This window comes from Protopterus annectens, chromosome 6.part0 (assembly GCF_019279795.1).
Source record: "Protopterus annectens isolate FY-2018-M chromosome 6.part0, PAN1.0, whole genome shotgun sequence".
NCBI lineage: Eukaryota > Metazoa > Chordata > Ceratodontiformes > Protopteridae > Protopterus > Protopterus annectens.
Genome location: NC_056737.1, coordinates 1,850,485,752 through 1,850,508,105, shown reverse-complemented (window position 1 = coordinate 1,850,508,105; position 22,354 = coordinate 1,850,485,752). Strand labels below are relative to the sequence as shown.

Sequence of the window (22,354 nt, the reverse complement as noted above, 5' to 3'; positions counted from 1 at the left end):
CACAGATAAATATTTATGGTGAGTACATAATTTTAACATCTGATGTCCTTTCATCCATTCCTCAACTATTAGGACAGAGTCCCCAGCTATGTGGAGCTTGGGTGGCCCTCATGGAAGGATATTCTGGAGTACTGCAGAACCAAAGGCAAACTCCAGGAAATCAAATCCAAATTGTAATGAGCAATAAAGGTAATGCATTAACTAGGTAGCTGCTGTACAAAGGTCATCAATAGAAGTTCAAGACCAAAAAGTTGATGAAGTAGCCATGTACGTGTTAGAGTGTGCTATAGCAGGCCTAGATATGGATAGGCCTTGCAGACTGTAAACAAAGGAAATGGCATTTCACTAGAGTAGTTTTAGAAAGAGGTGAGCCCAATTTGTTTGGGGAGAAAGAGACAAATAATTGCTCTTACTTCCTGAAATCTTTTGTTCTACGTAGATAAAAGCATAGTTGCTTATGTACATCTAAAAGACGGAGCATGTATTCTCCTTTGTTGGCAAAGTATGGAAAGAAAACAGGCAAATGAATGACTTGATTAATATTCATTTTCAGGACTACCTTAGGCAAAAACAATGGACTGGTCCACAAGGTAACCCTGTCGTTGCTAAAATAATATAAGCAGAACTGGAAGAGAAAGCCTGGCGTTCAGAAACTCATCTTGCAGGCATAATGACCACTAGAAAGGCAGTTTTCCATGATAAGAATTTTAAATCAGATTTAGATGATTAAGGTGTTCAACAGGTATCTGAGTTAACCCTTGCAGGACAACTGTCAAATCCCAGGGAGGAGTGGGGTCTTTCACTGGGGGTCTAAGCAAGAAAGTACCTTTGAGAAATCCCTTGCACAATTTTAAAGAAGCTAATGAGGAAGCATTCCGCCTGAATGAAAATTAGATATGGCTGCCAACTGTACTCTGATAGTAGAAAAACTAGCACTTTCTTGAAAAAAATTGATGCTAAATACAACATCAGAAGTAGGAACAGTGAAGGGGTCCAATTCTCACTGTAGAGCTCAAATGGAAAATCTTTTACATTTAGTTTTATAGATCTTCCTCGTACAGGCCTTGTGGGAAGACAGCAGTATGTGTCGGACTGGGGATGAAAGCCTGGGCTGTCTATCAGTGCTATTGGAGAAACTATGTGATCAACATTAGGCTTAAATGCCTGGGTGATCCATCCCTGAAGGATGAGAGAGAAGATCTGGACTGGGGTCCAGTATCCAAGGTGGATAATGAAGGTGAGACCAAATGATGGGGAACCACACTTGAGGCCAAAAAGGGGCAATGAGGACAACCATGCCCTTCAACTGTAGCGCCTTCTGTAAGAATTTGGGAAATAGAGGTACTGGGGATAAATGAAAAGGACAGCGGAGGGCCAAATGTGGACTAGAGCATCTCTCAGTGACTCCTCCAGAGGGGGGAATAGGGCAAAGAATCTGCTGCACTTATTACAGGAAGATGCAAAGAGGGTGCAGCAAGGTTGGCCTCAGCAAGATGATCTGGACAGGTATCCGAAGAGAGGGGAAAGTCCTTGAAGGGACTTGTCTGGACACTTGATGGGGCTGGCTGTCCCTGTGAAATAGGCAAGAGGATCACAGCTCAGACCTGAAGAAGACAGAGCTGTAAGATCCAAACAGGAAAGAATAGTTGAATCACTCAGATAAGAAGACTCTTTCCACCACCTTGAAAACAGAAGAACCAGGAGATGTCATAGCTGGTTGCACCAGAGCTGAAGCTGCCAATGCCACTATACCTCAAACAGGGGAGTCAGACCAGAGTTGTTCAATGCCAAAGCTCCAAGGGGCATGGACAGCTCTGACAACCTTGGAGTGGAACCCAGCACCCTGGACCCAGTGCTGAATCTTTGACTCTGAGACTCATCCTGGTCCAAAGGAATGGGAAGCAGAGTCAAACATCTAATTGTCTTTGGATCCAACATCAACATTCTAGGGTCTCTCAGATCTGAGAGCTCCGAAATCAACTGTTGGATCACAGAAGGAGAAATCACAGCATGGGAAGTAGAAGGGTGGCTCACGGATCCGATGAGAGATGGAAGTGGATAACCCCATCTGAACCTGATCTCTGAGGAACTTCCTCATCATCCTGTTCACTTCAGCTTCTGAAAGGCTCCAAGAGGACTTGATGGTGGAAGTGGTGGACTGGGACCTAGACTTTTTCCTCACAGTCTCCTGAAGGAAGAGAGAATGCAGCTAAGAAGAAAAGTACAGTTTTGTACCTACCATAAATGTAGATGTTCGAGTGTTCACCCTGCTGCAGTCATCACACTTGGGTTATCCTGCCATCAGGCGGTCCCGCAGTCAGCCTGAGTTCCAAAGTCTTGGTCCGGCGTCAGTTGCTGTTGCTTCTTCCCTAACGTCAGTGTGCCAGGGTTATATAAGAGGCATCTGAAGCCATTTTCTTCAGTTTTTCTTGTCCCAGATGTCAGGTGCCCCCAATAGGTAGGCAATATATATATATATATATATATATATATATATATATATATATATATATATATATATATATATATATAAATAAAACAATACCTTCAGGCACAAGCAAATACACCACAGAGGTTGTATAGGATAGAGTGGTATAGATAAGCTCAGCTAGTTCAGAGGGGATGGAGGAAGGGTAACCTAGACTGCAGCAGGGTGAACACTCGAACATCTACATTTATGGTAGGTACAAAACTGTACTATGTTCATCGTGTTACCTTGCTGCAGTCATCACACTTGGGTTGAATCCCAAAGCTAAGGATGGGTGGTGGAGTTAAACAGGGGTAGAAGAAGCTAGTAGGCCCTGCAAAACTGCAGTGGCAAAACCAGCTCTAGTGTTAGAATATAGAGGTAAGTGATAGTGTTTGGTGAAGGTGTGCACTGAACTCCAAGTTGCAGCTTCCAGAATATCCTTGGTTGGCACTCCCCTGAAAAAGGCTGCTGATGTAGCTGTAGCCCTGGTGGAGTGGGACCTAATGTTAGCAGGTACCGGTTTCCTATGATGTGTGTAGCAGAAACATATGCAATGCCCTATCCATTTAGAAATGGTCTGTTTTGAGATAGCTTTTCCTTGTGATCCTGCAGCATACGCTACAAAGAGCTGGTCAGATTTTCTGAAAGCCTTAGTTTTATCCAAGTAGTAACGTAATTGCCTGTGAATGTCCAAAGAGTGCAGGAGTCTTTCTCCTTTGCTCTGGGGATTTGGGAAAAAAGGTGGGCAAATGAATGGTTTGGTTTAGGGCCACACTGGATACCACCTTTGGCATAAAGGAAGGGTTAGTTCATAGAGAGACTCTGTCTTGATGAAAAATGAAGAAAGGCTCCACTGCCATTAGTGCCTGTAGCTCTGTGACTCTTCTAGCTGAGGTTATTGCTAGTAGCAGGGCACTTTTCCATGAAAGAAATTTTAAATAAGCTGAAAAAGCTGGTTCAAAGGGCGGCAGTGTAAGCTTTTCCAGAACAAAGTTGAGATCCCAAGTAGGTGTTGGTGCTCTCCTGGGCGGTCTTATGTTCTTAGCCCCTCTGAGGTACTGTCTTAGGAGTGGATGTGAGAATAAAGGAGGATCCGTGTTGTAATGAGCTGAAATTGCTGAGGCATGGATCTTAATAGATGAAAAGGAAAGTCCTTTGTGCAACATCTCAGTTAAATATTGTAGAATCTGAGGAATGTTTGGATCAAGGGGATTTTGGCCTTTAGCCTGGTTCCAGGTGCAAAATCTTTTCCATTTGTCTGAATAGGTTTTCCTGGTGCTGGGCCTCCTGGCCTCCAGAATGACATCCATAACAGCTTTGGATAGAGGTGTTGGCTGGCTGTTTAGGTAATTTGCCATGCAGCCAGGTTTAAAGTCTTGAGCTGGCTGTGTAGAATCTGATTGTCTTGTTGGGTGAGCAGGTGAGGAATTTGTGGTAAAATCCATGGTGGGCCGTGTGCCATGTTCCTTAGAATTGGATACCAATGCTGGCGTGGCCAGTCTGGTGCAATGAGTATCATTTGTGGCCTCTCTAATCTGACTTTCAGCAGTACCTTTGCTAGAAGAGGCAGTGGAGGAAAGGCATACACTGTTAATGTTTTCCAACTGAATGAGAGGGTGTCCACTTTCCAAGCTTGTGGATGGAATGTCCTTGTGCAAAATGTTTGAAGTTGGTAGTTTTGGGGGCTGGCAAATAGATCTATGTCTGGGCGTCCCCATTTTTGAGCTATCATTGCAAATACTTGTGGATCTAGTTTCCACTCGTGTGGATCCATGATGTTTCTGCTTAGGTCGTCTGCCAATGTGTTTTTCTTTCCTGGCAGGAATTGTGCTTGTAATTGAATGTGGTAAGACAGTGCTGTGTTCCACAAGGTCATTGCTTGCCTGCATAGAGGGTAGGAATGTGTGCCCCCTTGCTTGTTTATGTACCACATTACTGTGGTATTGTCCGTCTTTATTATTAGTTGTCCTGGGTGTAAGAGGTCCTTGAAAGTTGTTAGGGCATTCTGTACTGCTAGCATTTCTTTTTGATTGATATGCAGATGCCTTTGATCTGTAGTCCATTTGCCCTGAATGCACTGTCAGGCATTTTGTGAAGACCCTGGATGCAGTAGATAAGCCAAAGGGCAGTGCAGAGAATTGATAATGTGTTGAACCTGCAATGAAGCGGAGGTATCTTCTGCAATTTTGTCTGATAGGGACATGCAGTTATGCCTCCTTGAGGTCCAACGTTACTAGCCAAGCATTCTTGCCCAGCATGGGAAGAAGCTGCTGTAGTGTTAGCATCTTGATTTTTGGTACTTGCAGATAGGTGTTCAGAGTTGAAAGATCCAGAATGGGTCTCCATGCTTTGTCTTTTCTTGGGACTAGAGAGAGTCTTGAGTAAAATCCTTGTCCTTGCTCCTGTGTAGGTACCTGTTGAATGGCTCTCATGTCCATGAGAGCTGTAATTTGTTTTTGTGCCTCTGCCCATTGATTTGGTGGCAGGTTTGGCATTCTTTTTATCCTTGGCAAGGTATGAAAGTGGAATCTGTATCCTTGTGAGACAATGTTTAGGACCCATTTGTCTTTTGTGATGACGTGCCAGTTGTCTGCAAAAAATGCTAATTTTCCTCCCAAGGGAGCTGCCAGGAGAGATTTGCTTGGTAGTTTGAGGATTGAGTCATTGTGTTTGTCTTCTGCTAGCTTGGGGCCTGTCTTCTCCTCCTTTCTGGGTAGCAGTACCCCATTGGCGAGGTTTGTAAGGGCCTTGTGACTGACCTCTGCCCCTTGGGCATCTGTATTTGCCCCTCTGTGATCTGTCAGAAGCTGGAAAGGACCAGTTTTTTGTTGGCCAATTTCTGCTGAAACGAGGGGGTTGTACCTGTAAAAAATCCTTGACCGTCTGCATAGACTTTGCCTTATCCTCCATTTTCTTTAAAACCTCTTCTGCTTTGACACCAAATAATACATCCTGCTGTAAAGGTGCATCCAATAATTTTGCTTTAACATGATCAGGTAGGGTTTATTTTTTTAACCAAGCATGTCTACATATGACAGACCCAGTAACAGCTGCTCTACAGAAAGCTTCCAATGAATCAAATCCACATTGTAAAGTATGTTTGCCCACCTGTTCAGCTGCATGCAACAGATCCTGCATTTCCTTGAATTCAGACTGTTCAGTATATGTGCTAATTTTTTTTATTTTAATTGAGGCATTAGGAATTGCTGATAATTCAGCATGTGAAAGTGACAATTTAATGCTCTCATAGCCAGAGTTGCTGAGGTGTATATTTTCTTTCCCCATCTATCTACGGCTCTGGAATCCCTTTCAGAGGGCACAGGACTTTTAGCCATAGAAGCCTTAGCCCCCTTGGGACCCTGGGAATTTGTTTCTGGGTCAGCCACAGGGCTTTTATAAAGGAATTTGTGTGAGTCAGGAACTCTGTAGTATCTGTCTGGTTTGGCTGGAGCAGGAGGTAGAGAGTCTGGATTTAGACTAGACTCCAAGTAAACATCATCCACAATATCTAAAACTGGAGGGATAGCAAGTGGTCTGTGCTGGGGTAGTAAAAGGAACTCTCGGAGCCTTTTCTTAGAATCAGAGTAGTCCTGGCCTTCCCAGTGGAAATGTTCCCTCATGGTATGTAAAGTTTCCCCAAAGGAGTAGTCTTCAGGGGGAGATGCTGAGAGAATAGAGTCTTCAGCATCAGAGTCTTCATAAGGGGGAAAAGTGTAATCCTGTTCCTCAGAAGAATCTGAGGAAATTGAAACCTGGTCAGAGGAAGCATAATCCTCCTCTTGTCTTGGTCTTTTATCTGGAGGGGGATGGGAACCCCTGATTAGGGTAATCAAATCTTCAGCCATCTTAAGCATCTGTTTCTTAGGCATGGGGCCTTGAACTGTAGACTGATGTACAGTCTTTTTTGGTTTTAAAGGAGTTTTAAGTTTAGCATAAGATTTAATGGTGAGTGTAGACGGTCTGAAGACACCTTCTGCAACCAAAGGTGTTTCCACTGCACCGGGGTCTCCTTCTGCTCCGGTGTCGGAAGGGCCTAATGAAGATGGCTACGTCGGCCTAGTACACCCCCCTTGAGAATCCGCAGCTGTCTGGGGTTCCAATTCTGCGGTCGTCAGGGGCTGCGTAGGCGCCTCACTGAAAACCGGAGAACCGGTGGCAGGCCCAGCAGAGGCCTCGGAGTCTGGCTTGTTCCTAAGCTGCCTGTCCTTATCCTTGCGTTTTGTATGCATGCCGATCATCGGTTGCTCCGACGGCATGATATAATTAAATTTCCTACCAAAGTAATGTTGTGCAAAGTCAAAACGGCGTTTGATAGTTCGTTTATTAAACCTAGCACAAAACCGACAACCTGTGACGTCATGGTCTGGGCCTAGGCAAGGAATACAATAAGAATGGAAGTCCTTATGAGGTATTTGCTTCCCACAAGAAATGCAATTGTTAACTTTTTCTGACATCGGACTGAGGCAAGAAAAGGTTCCCCAACGGGGTACTTAGCTTTATTGAAGACTTCGGACTGAAATTCAAATCGAAAATCTCAGGTGTCGGCCGACCGGCACTTGGGAACTGCTTCTGCTTCGGGCACTACGCGGCAAGAAAGACTAAAGAAAATGGCGTTGGATTCCTCTTATATACCCCTGGTGCACTGACGTCAGGGAAGAAGCGACAGCAACAGATGCCGGACCAAGACTTTGGAACTCAGGCCGACTGCGGGACCGCCTGACGGCAGGATAACCCAAGTGTGATGACTGCAGCAGGGTAACACAATGAACATCAGCCTCTACAGAGAACCCTGGAGGACAGGTACTTGCAGACATACCTAGAGAAGCTTTCAATTTGAGGATGTGGGATCTGACCATTTTCATTTTGGATCCAAGGAGGTTGGAACCGATTTCTATTGAATCTTAGGAGGAGGCACCAAAGAAGGAATGGATTTTGGAAAGCGATTTAGAAACTGCTTTCATGATTCCTTTGCCTCTGAAGAGGCTTTAGATAACTTACAATAAAGGAAATAACACCCTAAAAGGCTCTCTAAGGATCCGCGTCTGTAGAGATATGTGGCAAATGAGATATGAGGTATAGAAGGTTGACTAGGGCATTATGAGTAGAGGGAGGAGCTTGAGAGTCAGATCTGAGGTCAGATCCGAGACCCAATAGTTAAGGGATGAATGAAAAGGACATCAGGTCTGGACAATTATTACTTTAACTTAGCTTGTTCTTACTGCTAGAACATTTTAAGTATACTTAGTTTTTTTTACCCAATAAAACCTAATAAATACAAATAAAGTATGCTTTCAGGAATGATTGGGGAGAGCTGTCCCAATTAACTGCTTTACTCAGAGCCACAATATACAAATGGAAGCTGAAGAAAACAGCCCAGGTCTCCAAGATATATAACCTGCTAGCAGATTCTGAGCTTAAAGTACTGTGCAATACTACAGGCTAATATAAACATATTTGAATTATGAACCAAACTAAATAATATCAAATATTGCAGCTTTCTGTTACTTATTTACATGTGAATTACTTCATATGATGATGTCACTCATATGTATGTCATACTACATTCTGTCACTAAGGGTTGATCCTAATTTAAAATTATTCTAACCAACTAAAGAAGCATGGTCACTAATTTCAAAAGTCAAGGAAAGTGTATCCTTGGAGACAGTGAGACATATTCACTTTAAGCAGCAGCAATAACATTAAAATAATACCACACAGATAGGACAGTTTGGACAATATTGCTGATTAATGAAAGGTTAATGAAAATCAGTTACATGGCACTTACGGTAAAATGGAATGTTATCTGTTTGTGAGTACAAATTTGGAAGAAATGGCTTCAAAACAGACATCTGCTTTAAATATAAAAATATAACATAAAAGTTTGCAACCTGCACAAGGTATACAAAACGACTAATACAATTATCATACCACCAGATTCTTTATGTACAATCTCTCCTAAATAAAAACTGAAACTTCTTTCTGAGGCACTGCTTTGATTTTTGACAACTGTTGTGTCACAATGTTACGTTAAACCAATAAAATGACAAACTGCTTAATCCCAGCATTAATCTTTCAAAGCACAAAGTACTGGGTTCCATTTAGTAAGATGACATCAGAATGTTAATTTTCCTAAAGACGAGGAGAAAATTGACTAAATGCAACCTCTCCAGTCAGTAGCCCTCAGGAAAGCAGATGTTATTTTTCTCTATGGATGTGCAACCTCAAGATTGAGAATACGTAGATTTCAGGTCTGTAGAACAAAGCCCCACATGAAGGATGCATCAGGATTTGCTCACCAACTCCTAAGCAAAAATGTGTGATTTTTGCTATTTATTTTCTTTGGTTGAGATTAGCATGATTTATATTTTTATGGTTAGGAAAGTTAATGTTCTTATTGTCACCTTTCTTAATGGGATCAGAATTACCTGTAGCACAGCTGTGTGATATAAATAAAAATCATAATATATCTTAGTAATATGTCTTAGCCTTAATGCAATATCTAACATTTGTAAAACTAGCAATCTTTCTGCAACAATTTGTTTGGTCACAGGGCTAAAATACATTTTACCATATAACCGTACCAAAATTAGCAGGCTTCGTCTTCCAATTTACAGAAGGCTACATATTTCCATCTGTACTAAGTAGGGTTTCAGCATACATTTTCACCTTTCAAAATAGACAATGTGCATTAAGTTATTCTTCCAATTAAATATACTGTAGTTTCTAGTGAGATGTTCCACAAACAGGAGTAATCCCCGAACAAGTTAGAATAAATCATCTGACCCAACAAAATCATACTTTTCCACATTCAGCTGTTAATATTCATCTCATACATTGCAAACAAAAGTCTCCTTTCCACACTGTGTATGTACTCTACTACCCTACTACTATAACAATGGCACTGCAGAACACATTGATACTATACTGAGATGGTCTAAACAGTTCAATGATATTTAAAATAAAATTAGTGCTTAGTTTTCAGATTCCATTTTTTTCTGATTTTTTCTTCTTTTTAGTCAAGCACGAATCCCAAGTTATGTCAAGCCTTAAATAAAGGTTAAGCTGATATCTTCCGAAGAAATTGCATGATACATCGTTTTGCATTTTTGGTGCAAAACTTGGCTAACGAATTAAGACTCAATCTTCCTCCATAGTCATCTTGTGAAAAACTGAGAAGTAATTATAGAAAGTCTTTTAAAATTGCACAGTTACACGGCATGAAGTCTGTAGGAGAACAACCAAAATGTCTCTTAGGGCACTGCAACCTCGAGAAGACGGTTGTTTTTTCTCTTGCAAGTTGGAATGTTGCCATTTTTTTGGTTCCCCTGAATAAACTTCACACAGACTTTGTCTTGCTTAAACAGCACCACAAACCTAGTAAAAAAAAAAAAAAAAAAAAAAAAAAGAAAAGTTAAGTTTATGAACTGTTTTAAGCAACAATTGTTTCATTTTTACAAATATTTCTGAAGGGAGTCATCGACTTGTGGAAAAGCCACTTGCATCCTATTGCGCAGCTAGTTGAAAATTCCCTTACAGAGACCTCCATGGATGAAAGTGCTTATTCTCTCCTTCCTTGACAAGTTGTGACATTTGAATTAAATACATAATGCACACTCTCATACACAGTAGTTTGGAGAGCTCTGCACCCCAGACGGAAAACCCTGTTTTATAACATCCTGAATGCCATTTCAAACACTCATTCTGAAATGCCAAATTACTTACTTGCTGACTGACTCATTTAGCCTCACCCTGGAATTCAAAACGATCTTTCAGCAGCCGTGTAAAGTGCCTGCTGCAGGTAGTCAATTTACATGACTGTGGAAAATGCAATTCATAGACACATTGATTGGCCATGAAGCGGACCTCATTATCAGCTAATCTGCATGTCTCTGAATCATCTGTAATTGTCTCCAGTGCTAAAAAGCACTCTTCAGTGGTGATTATACTGGAGGTCTATGCATCGTGTTGCTACAGGCAAACCCCTCATTCACACTCCCACAATCATGCACATATTCATGCACACATACACACAAACACCCACACATGCAGACATCATACCATTCTTCAAACAAACAAGCTCAAAGACTCACATAACTCTGCCAAACACACACACACAACATACCCATCCATCTCTACACTCCCAATCACTACCCAAGCCCCCTACTGTAGCAATCTAAGACAGACACACACAGAGAGTCATCTCAGACCATTCACAAGCCTACAGAAATGCACATTTAATGCTGCACAAGCAACCTTTCTCCCTCCCAATACCTCTGTGCTTAATAATGCTAGACATCCCTGCAACATGGTCTCTCCCACAGACTTAAATGGGTGACAGCTGAATTTTGGCCATGTCAGTTAGCACTGATGGCCATGATAATTTACACATGCATTTCTGGGGGACAGGATATGGCTAATTATCATTAGCTGTTCCCCCAGCCTCATTATCCTACACCGCAGATGGCGGGACAGCCCACTGAGGTTATTCTTCTGAACATTGAAAATCACTTCTGGCCATGGAAAATCACTGCAGAGGGCTTGCATCTGACCTGGAAAGCCATCCATTTCTGAATCCCAGGTTAAGTTCTGAAAGTTAGTTAAGTGAAAACAGTGATGCATATGAAAAAAGCAGTGAGAAGCCAATCTAACATTTAAAGTCAAACATTTTTTTTTTGATCCAGGACAAGTCGAAATGGATTACCAATGATAAAAACACCTAGTGTTTTTAACTGGCATATTTACCGTGCTTAAAAAAATATGGAAAATACTACATCTGCTGTTGTTAAAACTCATCCTTTACTTTACTAAACTAAAACTGAACTCACAAATTACATTTCACATCAGTCTTCACTCATGCATTACTTCTAATACTTGTTTCAATCACCACATCAGGCAATGCACATTTTCATTTCTCGAAAAACAGTCTCACTTTCCAGGGCCACTGTATGCAGACCTCCAGGACTACAGCTTTATGAATATATTAGTACTGTAAATCACTGAATTGTTATTGTCAGAACCAATACATGCTGCTTACAATTTACTTATGCAAACATCGTTACAGGAAGGGCCATTTGTACCCTATGCCTCCTATACCAACATTTCATGCATAAATTCTGGTTAAATGGACGTGTGCATTTTGTGCCTCACATAGTCCGACAGCAAACAAAGCAGGCTGGCAACAACTATATTCACTTGAAAAAGCACACTGATGTGAAAGCTTGTATTTTTGTTGTTAATAAATTTAGAAAAAAAGCACCATGGATACATTCAAATATGCACTTACATAAACTGCACACACAAGTATCAGCTAATGTCTTACATAATCTGTGCTGCATTATTTATAAAATAATGTATATAGCCCACTCTCCCTATTTTTTTCAAATGCAATTAAAAAAATGTACAGGCCAACACTGTGTTCTGACAACAATGGCTCACTTTTACTTCTGAGTGCAGTACTTAAATTCATGTTTTATCAAAGTCACTAGCACTAATTACCAAATTCTGGTGTAAACGTTCTTCTAAATTCAAGAAATTTGCTTTTGCATTCTCACTACTAAACCATAGTCAGACTGGGAAATGAATTATGAAAATATTCCCTGTAGGTGGGTCACTTCTGTAGTATAGAAAGATAAAGCCCTGAATATGTCCCGGACAGCCCGGGATGAAATAGTAACTGGGGGGCTGATGGAGTTGGTGAACGGAGTGAACAACCATTTTTGGCACACTCATTATGATGGGGAGGGATGATCTGCTGTTGCACTGGCCTCTATCAGTGGTAAAGGTCAAATAAAGCAGTTGCACAGTTTATGATGTAACTGCAAAGTACTGTAACCAGAAAAGTACAGTTGTGTACACTTACCATAAATGTAGATGTCTGAGTGTATTCACTGTTGCAGTCATTACATTTGGGTAATCTGCTGGCAGGTTGCACTCAGTCGGCCTGATTAACAAAGTCTTGGGTCCTGCGTCGGTTGCTGTCCCTTCTTCCATGCAGTCAGGTCGTCAGGGGTATAAAACATGTAGCCGATGCCATTACATCAGTTTTTCTTGCGCCAGATGTCAGGTGCCCCCCAAATGGGAAGCAAAATATATATATATATATATATATATATATATATATATATATATATATATATATATATATAAAATTAGAAACACAAAAATATACCTCCAAACAAAAGCAAATACACCAAAAAGGCTTGTAAGCATAGTAAAAGAAAGAAGAGGTTTAGTAAAAGAAAAAACAGTGGGCTGGAAGGAGGGTAACCAGGACTGCAACAGTGAATACACTCAAACATCTACATTTATGGTAAGTGTACACAACTGCACTATGTTCATCGTGTTTCACTATTGCAGTCATTACATTTGGGTAGATTCCCAAAGCTAAGGTTGGGAGGATAGATTTGTACAGCATTAGGACCAGTTATAAGGCCATGCAAAACAGCAGTGGCAAAGCCAGCTCTGGATTTAGAGAAAATTGATAAGTGATAATGCTTGGTGAAAGTATGAACTGAACTCCAGGTAGCAGCTTCTAGAATATCCCTGGTAGGAACACCTCTGAGAAAGGCTGCTGAAGTAGATGCAGCCCTGGTGGAATGAGATCTGATCCCCTAGGGGATAGGTTTTCCATGGTGCTTATAACAGAAATGAATACAATGGCTTATCCATTTAGAAATGGTTTGCTTTGAAATAGCCTTCCCCTCTGCCCCTGCAGCAAATGCTACCAGCAGTTATTCAGATTTTCTTCGAGATTTAGTCCTGTCCAAGTAGAATCTAAGTTGTCTGTGCCACACTATATACCACCTTGGGCATGAATGACGGACTGGTCCTGAGTGACACCCTGTCCGCATGAAAGATGATGAAAGGCTCCACTGCCATAAGGGCCTGTAATTCAGATATCCTTCTAGCTGAAGTGATTACTAAAAGGAAGGCTGTTTTCCAGGAAAGGAATTTTAAGTCTGTAGTTTTAGCTGGCTCAAAAGGAGGTAGAGTGAGTTTCTCCAATACAAAGTTAAGGTCCCAGGCAGAGGTTGGAGCTCTCCTGGATGGTCTCAAGTTTTTGGCCCATCTGAGATACTGCTTTAGATGAGATACTGCTTTAGAAGAGGATGAGAGAAGGGGGGGTCTGTGTTGTAATGAGCTGAAATGGCTGAGGCATGGATTTTTATGGAAGAAAAAGACAGGCCCTTGTGAAGCATCTCAGTTAAGTATTGCAAAATCTGAGGTAAATTGGGCACTGCTGTGCTCATCCCTTGAGATTGATTCCAGGCACAGAATCTTTTCCATTTGTCAGTATAAATTTTTCTAGTACTAGGTCTTCTCGCCTCCAAAATGACATCCATCACAGGTTTGCTGAGAGATGCTAAGGGGGAATTTAAGTGATTAGTCAAGCTGCAAGATTCAATGTTTGGAGCTGAGGGTGCAGAATTTGGTTCTCCTGCTGAGAAAGTAAGGAAGGTGTATGAGGCAGGTGCCATGGAGAAATGTGTGAAACACTGCGCAGGAGTGGGTACCACTGTTGGAAAGGCCGGTCTGGAGCAATCAAAATCATTTATGGTTTGTCCTGTTTGACTTTTAGCAGAACTTTCAAGAGCAAAGGCAGAGGGGAAAGGCATAGACTGATAGGTTTTTCCAGCCAAAGGACAGAGCATCCACTTTCCAGGCTTTTTTGTGATGAGTTCTTGTGCAAAATTTGTCCAACTGGCAGTTCCGGGGTGAGGCAAAAAGATCTATGTCTGGGCTCCCCCATTTGCATGTCAACATGTTGAAAATCCGTGTTTCCAGTTTCCATTCGTGAGGGTCCATGAGATTTCTGCTTAGTTTGTCTGCCAGAACATTCTGCTTTCCTGGCAGGAATTGAGCTTGTAGTTGTACTTGGTAGCTCAAGGCCGTATTCCACAATGTCATGGCTAGTCTGCAGAGGGGGTAGGAATGTGTACCCCCCTGCTTGTTTATGTACCACAAAACCGTGGTATTGTCCATCTTTATCAGTAATTGTCCTGGATGAAGGTAGTCCTTGAAGGCTGTCAGTGCATTCTGTACAGCTAGCATTTCTTTTTGATTGATATGAATGTGCATTTGATTTGGGCTCCATTTGCCCTGAATGCACTTCCCTGCTAGATGAGCCCCCATGCATAGTCTGATGTGTCTGTAGTTAGGGTTTGGGCGGCAGGGGGTGGTGTGAATGGCAGTCCCTTGTTTTGGTGGCAGGCCTCTGCCCATCATAGGAACTCTAGGCGCAGGCAAGGTATGATAGGAATCATTGTTTCCAGGCTGTGACAATGTTGACTCCATAAACTTTTTAAGTACCACTGAAGTTTCCTCATATGCAGTCTTGCATATGGAATTAGAAGAATGCAGGAGGCCATGAACCCCAAGGCTTGCAGTATTTGCCTTGCAGATAGCAGGGTTTTTGTGGCCACCTGTTTGAAGTAAGTCACCAAATGAATTTGCTTTTCTGGCGTAATGAAAGCCATCTGGGCAGTTGTATTCAAGCTTGCACCCAGGAATGTAATCTTTTGAGAAGGTACCAGTTGAGATTTCTTTTCGTTTATGGTGTGCCCTACACAGGTTAGAACTCTTTTTACAAATGCCAGATGTTTTATAAGAATGGCCTGGTTTTCTGCCTGAATTAGACAATCGTCCAGGTATGGCTATATTTTAATATTTCTTTGCCTGCAAAATGCAAATTACTGGAGCCAGTCACTTTGTGAATACCCTGGGTGCAGTAGACAAGCCAAAGGGCAATGCAGAGAACTGATAATGCATGCAGCCTGCTTTGAAGCGTAGGAATCTTCTGCAAGATTCCCTGATTGGGATATGCAGGTAAGCCTCTTTTAAGTTGAGAGTTGCCAACCAGGCATCCTTGCCTAGCATAGGAAGTAACTGGTCAGCATCTTGAATTTTGGAATGTCTAGAAAGGTGTTTAGAGCAGACAGGTGCAGAATTGGATGCCATGATTTGTCTTTTCTGGGTACCAGGAAAAGTCTGGAATAGAAACCTTGTCCCTTTTCCTCTTCTGGTACTAGATGAATAACCCCCATGTTTAGGAGGGAAAGTACTTGTTTCTGAGCCTCTGCCCACTGATTTGGGGGGTAGGTCTGGCCACCCGTTTGGAGTTGGCAGTGTGTGGAAATGAAATCTGTATCCCTGGGACACTATATTTAAAACCCATTTGTTCTGGGTTATAAGTTGCCAGTTTCTTGAATGAAGAGCCAGTTTTCCCCCCAAAGGGGCGGCTAAGAGGTAAGTGCTTGGTAATTTCAAAGGGAAGTCATTGAGACTGTTTACCATAGGGTGGTGCCTTGTTGTTTCCAGATTTGGAAGTGGAAGCACCCCATTGCTTAGTTCTAAAAGTCCCTTGGGACTGAAACCTGGTGCTTTTGGAATGTCTGGGTTTGGCCGTAGTGGCTCTGGAAGGAGCTGGAAAGGACCAGTTCTTAGTAGGCCAATCCCTACTAAATCTAGGAGGTTGCACTTGTAAGAAATCTTTCACAGTTTGCATAGATTTAGCTTCATCTTCCATCCTTTTTAGAACTTCTTCAGCCTTATTGCCAAAAAGGCGGTCCTGCTGTAAAGGAGCATCCAAAAGTTTTGCCTTAACATGATCAGGCAGAGATTGCTCCTTAAGCCAAGCATGCCTTCTAAGCACAGACCAAGTAACAGCAGCCCTACAAGAGGCCTCTAAAGAATCGAAACCACATTGCAAAGTATGTTTGCCAACTTGTTCAGCTGAATGCAATAAATCCTGCAAATCTTATTCTCCACACAGTCAGAAATCCAACATCATTTTCTGTTTAAGCAGTCCCATGATATGCTGTTGATATTTTAGCATATGGAATTGACAGTTTAAAGCCCTGATTGCTAAGGTTGCAGAAGTATAAACCTTTTTACCCCATCTATGCAGCACCCCGGAGTCTCTATCAGAAGGGGTAGGATTTTTAGCAGTAAAAGCCTTAATGCCCTTGGGCCCCTGAGAAATGGTTTCAGGGTGTACAACATGATTTTTGAAAAGGAATTTGTGGGACTCAGGAACCCTGTAGTACCTGTCTGATTTGCTAGGGGCTGAAGGCAAGGAATCAGGGGCCATACTGGATTTCGAAAATACATCATCAACAATATCTAGTACAGGAGGTATAGCCAAAGGCCTATGCTGAGGAAGAAGAAGGAAATCCCTAAGCCTCTTATTGGATTCAGAGAAATCCTGACTTTCCCAGTGGAAATGCTCCCTTAAGGTATGCAAAGTTTCCCCAAAAGAGAAATACTCAGGCGGAGAAGCAGAGGGAATGGAATCCTCTGCATCAGAGTCCTCATAAGTAGGTATGGACAAATCCAGATCATTAGAAGAGTCAGAAGAAACAGAGTCCTGTTCAGAAGATTCATAGTCAAATTCAATCTTAGGCCTCTTGGAGGGGGGAGGGGGTTGACTACCCCTGATTAGAGTAATTAAATCTTCAACAATTTTGATCATTTGTTTTATAGGCATAGGGGGCCTGAACATGTGGCCTGGGCATCGGCTTTTTAGACATAGATCGATATTTAGGCCTTAGCACTGAAGTTGGAGTCGGTTTAATATGCAAGTCTGTAGGCCTGAATATACCCTCAGAAGCCAGTGCCTGCTCAGCGGCTCTGGACCCATCCAAGGTAGAGACATCCATGGGTTCCATATGTGAAGCATCTCGCGGCATACCGGATTCTGAATGGGTCTCAGTAGAGGCCTGTGAATCAGATGTAACGGGTATCAGGGGCTGCAAAAGCGTCTCACTGAGTACTAGCAAACTGGCGACTGGCTTAGGAGAAGCGTCGTCGGCAGTTTTGGACCTCAACGGCCTGTCTCTGTCTTTTTCTTTGCGCTTTTTCGGTATTCCAGTAGTCGGATGGCTAACCAACGTCATTTCTGGATAATTAAACTGAGAACTGAAATATGTTGAAGCAGAAATGTACCGACGACGGATAGTGAGCTGATTAAATAAAGCACAAAACTGACAGCAAGGTACGTCGTGGTCAGGGCCTAGGCAAGGAATACAGTACAAATGAAAATCCTTATGAGGTATTTGCTTCCCACAAGTAATACAACTATTAACTTTTACTGACATCGTTAAGGAGCAAGAAAAAGTTTCCCCAACCGGGTACTTAGCTTTTAGTTGAAGACTTCTGTTCTGAAACTCGAAAACGAAAATTTTAGGAGTCGGCCGACCGACGCTTGCGAACTGCTTCTGCTTCGGCCACGCACGGCAAGAAAGACTGATGTAATGGCGTCGGCTGCATGTTTTATACCCCTGACAACCTGACGTCATGGAAGAAGGGACAGCAACCAACGCAGGACCCAAGACATTGTTAATCAGGCTGACTGAGGGCAACCTGCCAGCAGATTACCCAAATGTAATGACTGCAACAGTGAAACACGATGAACATCTGTCCCATGCATGAAAACAGTGAATATGTCATAGGCTGGTATTGTGTAATTCCACCTCAGAAGAATACTCATCAGATCCAAAAGGGATGAGGTTAGGGCCTTAATTATAAAATCCCTCACCTTCACCAACTTAATGGGGGGGGGGGACTTCACTCCTTTCATGGCTGCTTGGATGATAGCTCATCTGGTTTGTTTCATCCCACTGGGGAATGGGTAGGTCCAAGACCAGATGGAAGGGGCTGATGGTCAGCAGCCACATGGGGGTTAGCATATTAAAAAAGAAAATACTACTGCAGTATATTTATTATGAACTTACCCTATATTTTAAATAGAAAAGCCTCCAATATCAACTAGTTTCAATGTTCTTATGTTCTACGATAGTAATGGCGCAGGTTACAGAAAACAAATGCACAGCAGAGTTTTCAGTCAAGTATGCATATACAAGTCAGAATACTGAGAAAAAAGATGACAGGCACAATGCCCTCCCAATACCAATCATAAACAACGTTTTTCCACCCGCACTTTTTATTTAATATAATTTAATTTCCTTGAACCTTTAACAAATATTTCAGACTGCTGAATATTTTGACTTTTGGTTATCAGCATCCATTCTAAAGATGTTTAGTTTGCCATGCACTAGTGAATTACTCAGTCGCTGGTTATAAAAGGGGTGAAACGAGCAGTCAACCCAGATCCAGAGCTTCAACAGAGCCCATGGCCCTCACAAAGCAATTTTAATCAACTCATACTACAGTCTCTCCCTCTCTTTTCTAGAGTACAGCTGCCATCCCCTCCACAGGACCAGGAAGTACCAGTGTGGGAAGGCAGGCTTAAGAAAGTACAGTTGTGTAAGAACTTCAACAGCAGATGTCCTACTTATCATGGTAGTAGTATTCCTTACAATGCAAATATCCTGCGAAGGACAGCCAAACATCCAGCCGGCATACAAAATTCTTGGGTAAGGAAGCATTGTATGTCAGATGCATGTCCTACGTCTCAGGCATAAGGTACATAAGTGATGTATGAGCGCCAAATCCACAGAACTGAACTGTCCCAAGAAAACAGAAGCAGCAAATGAGGAAGTCAAGAAAAATGCTACATGTACATCCAGAACGGAAGAAAAAGAAGACCCCTCAGCTAGATGGAGAAAAAAAAAACCCACGGGGGAAGAAAGGAGGGACGGAATACTGTAACATTCATAAGTTGGACATCAACTGTTATACTAAGTTCTTACACAACTGTACTATGTCCTTCCTTAATCACTGTTACAGTATTCCTTATAAAAAGAAGAGTACTACAGCTACTGTAAAAGAAGAGAGGAGGAAGAAGCAACTGAGGAACTGTCCAAAAACATATGGAGAATGGATCTGGCAAAAGCCTGCCATAGAAATCACATTGAACTTATAGTGCTTAGTAAAAACATGCAAGGAAGACCAAGTAGCATCTTCCAAAATGGATTTAGTATAGAGACCCATGAAAAAAGCCCAAGAAGAGGCAACCACCCTAGCAGAATGAGCACGAACAGAAGTAGGAAGCTGTTTGCCATGGAAAGAATAACAAAAAGAAATAGCTTTAGAAATCCAAGATGAGATGGTTTGCTTAGAAATGGCTAAACCCAATTATCTGTCCAGAAAAGAAACAAAAAGTTGCTCAGATGTCAAAACATTTTTAGTCTTGTTTAAATAATATCTGAACTGCCTATGCAAATCCAAAGAATGGAGAAACCTGTCATTACTAATTTGTAGAAAGGAAGAAAAGAAGGAAGATGGATGGTCCAATTTATAGACTAATCGTTGACCACTTTAGGCATAAAATAAGGACTGGTTCTAAGAAACACCCTGTCTTTGTGAAAAAATAAAAACAGAAAAAGAGAAACCATCATCGGTGCCTGAAGTTCAGATACTCTCCTGGAAGTCAAAGCCACCAACATGACAGTATTCCAATTAAAAAGAGGGAGAGGATTTTAGTTCAAAAGATGTCTGAGTCAATTTCTCAAGGGCAAAGTTAAGGCCCCAAGGAGGAGGAGGAGGAACTGGTTTTCTTGGAGGCCTAATTTGAAGGACGCATTTTGGAAACTTTTTAACCTCAAACCTAGAGGAAGGGGGTGTATCAGGAGGCAGACAAGCAGAGATGGCTACCAAAATCAGCTTTAACAAAAGAGCAAGCCAAACCAGAATTGAGCAACTTACACAAATAAGAAAGAACAGTAGGAATACCCACCAAAACAGGATCCTGTTCATTGTTGCGACACCAAGAAGAAAATCTTTTCCGCTTTGCCACATACGATTTTCTATTAATGGGTTTTCTGGCCTCCTGAAAAACCTTAAGCACATCCTCAGAAAACTGGTGTTGAAAAGGAATCAAAACCCTGTCAACCAGAGAGTCAACTCTAGGGTGATAAGGGTGAACTAGAGATCCCTTGTTCTGTGAGAGGAGGTCCATCCTGTGTGGTAACTTGTGATGAATGCCCATGACCAGATGAAAGACAAGGGGAAACTAATGCTGTCTGGGCCAAATGGGAGTCATCAACAAGATTTCTGGCCTGTCCCACATGGTTTTGTGTAAGACCTTTGGCACAGAGGAAGAGGGGGATAAGAACATCTGAACATCCATCTCCAATAAAAAGACACTGCATCCACTTTCTGTAACCTGAGACTTGGCATCCTGGAAAAGAACTTGGGAAATTTTCTGTTCTAAGAGAAGGCAAACAGATCTACTGGAGGAGTACCCCACCAGTGGACAATGTTCAGGAAACCTTTCTGTGAAGCACTCACTCATGAAAATCTGTCCTTGACTGGATCTGCTTAAATTGTATGCCACAACATTGTGTTCTGATGGAATATATAGACCACCTAAAAACAAAAATTAATGGCAGATGGTGAAATCCCATGGTATGAGGGCTAATCTGCAAAGCAGGTAATACTTTGTTCCCCCCTTTGTTTTTATGCCATGACAGTGGTGTTGTATGTGAAACCTCTGAGTGGTCATGGAGTCCGATGGTAATGCAGAGCCTGAACAACCAGGATATGAGCTTTCATCACCTTGACGTTGACATGCTCCTCAACCTCCTGTGGAGACCACTCCCTAGACCCTGATGCTATTGGAACAAGAACTCCAAGCCAGGTTTGAAGCACATGTAAACAGCTTTTGAGTGGGGAAGGGTACCTGAAAAGGAAGACTCGTATTCTGAAATATCTCCAAAGAAATTATTTCAGTAGATAAGGCAAAACAGGAATGTGAACATCCAGAAGGTGACAATGTTGCAGCCAAATTTTCTGCAGATGTCACTGACACTTCCTTGTATGGAGTATGGTAAAAGGAACCATTGGAATACTGGATGACATGAACTCCAGAACTCTCAGAAACTCTCTTGTTTAGGACTCTGACAATGGAAGAAGAGACTGAAAGAAAGTTGTTAAGAAGAGGACCTTGGTAGGTGGAAGAAACTCTGTTATAGTGAGGGTCTGAATCCTGCATCCTAAGAAAACCTGGTCCTGAGAAAGCTTCTCAAGATTCAGAGTGAAGCTCACACTGGGAAGAAGCAGCATATTGAATTATAGGTCCTGCAGAAGAAGCTGCTGAGAGGTGACCTGAATCAGATGATCATCCAGATAAAGAATAAATCTGAACAGCATGGAGCCTGCAGAAGGCTATGACCATGTTTACATTTTAAAAAGACTCTTGGGGCTGTAGAAAGACCCAAAGGCAAAGCAGAGAACCGATAATGTAAGGAAGATACACAGAATCATAAATAATTCCAGAAGACAGGGTGTAAATATATGCATATGCATCCTTCAGGTCCAGACACACCAGAAAAGTTTAAGGAAAAAGTATCAGGAAAATGTACTGGAGAGGTGAAATTTGTGAAAGAAGGAACTTTCAGAAAGTTCTTATAGGTTCATAGGTAGGTATTAGGCTATTTGCCCGAAGGCATTTATAAGCCTAGCTGGAATTGTGTTGGCTTTCGCCGCCTCCTTAGATTAGTTCCCTGTGCCTCTGTCCAGCAGAGCCATTGAAGTAATCCCCTGGGTAAACTTTCTATTTCCCATCCACTCGTCAAGGTTTCTCTTGAAGGGTGTTAGCGAGGAGTCTGCCTAATGTAGATTGGAATCTTGTTCCAGAGCATGGGAAGTCTCTGGGACAGGAATCTATCTCTCCAGCATGTCCTATTTACTGTTGTGTTGACGTTTAGATCCCTAGAGCATGTGGCTGGAGGGATATGGTTTTCTTTAGGTGGAGTATGTCCATCAATTCTGGGCTGGACATGGCCTTGTATATCAGGCATAGATCACCTTTGAGTAGGCGGTATGCAACCAAGTACAGCTGGAGTTTCTTCAATCCAGCTGCATAGGGCATCTGTTTGTGGCCAGTGATCCTCCTGGTGAGGTACCTCTGTGGTCTCTCCAGCTGCTGCAGGTGTCTTGTAAGGTGCATCCCAAATGGGGCGTTGTACTCTATGATGGGTCTGA

General features: G+C 42.1%; 1 protein-coding gene across 4 annotated transcripts in view; it reads right to left on the bottom strand.

Moving 5' to 3' along the window:
* Window positions 1-8,192: 8,192 nt before the first annotated feature.
* The window catches only part of MYO1B (myosin IB), a 2,891,345-nt gene continuing 2,877,183 nt past the window's right edge, over window positions 8,193-22,354 (bottom strand). For all 4 annotated transcript variants that reach the window (XM_044075201.1, XM_044075202.1, XM_044075203.1 and 1 more), the window contains one exon: window positions 8,193-9,844. In XM_044075201.1, the coding sequence (XP_043931136.1) occupies window positions 9,721-9,844 (124 nt within the window). In that variant the 3' untranslated portion in view covers window positions 8,193-9,720. The remainder of the gene's footprint in view (window positions 9,845-22,354) is intronic.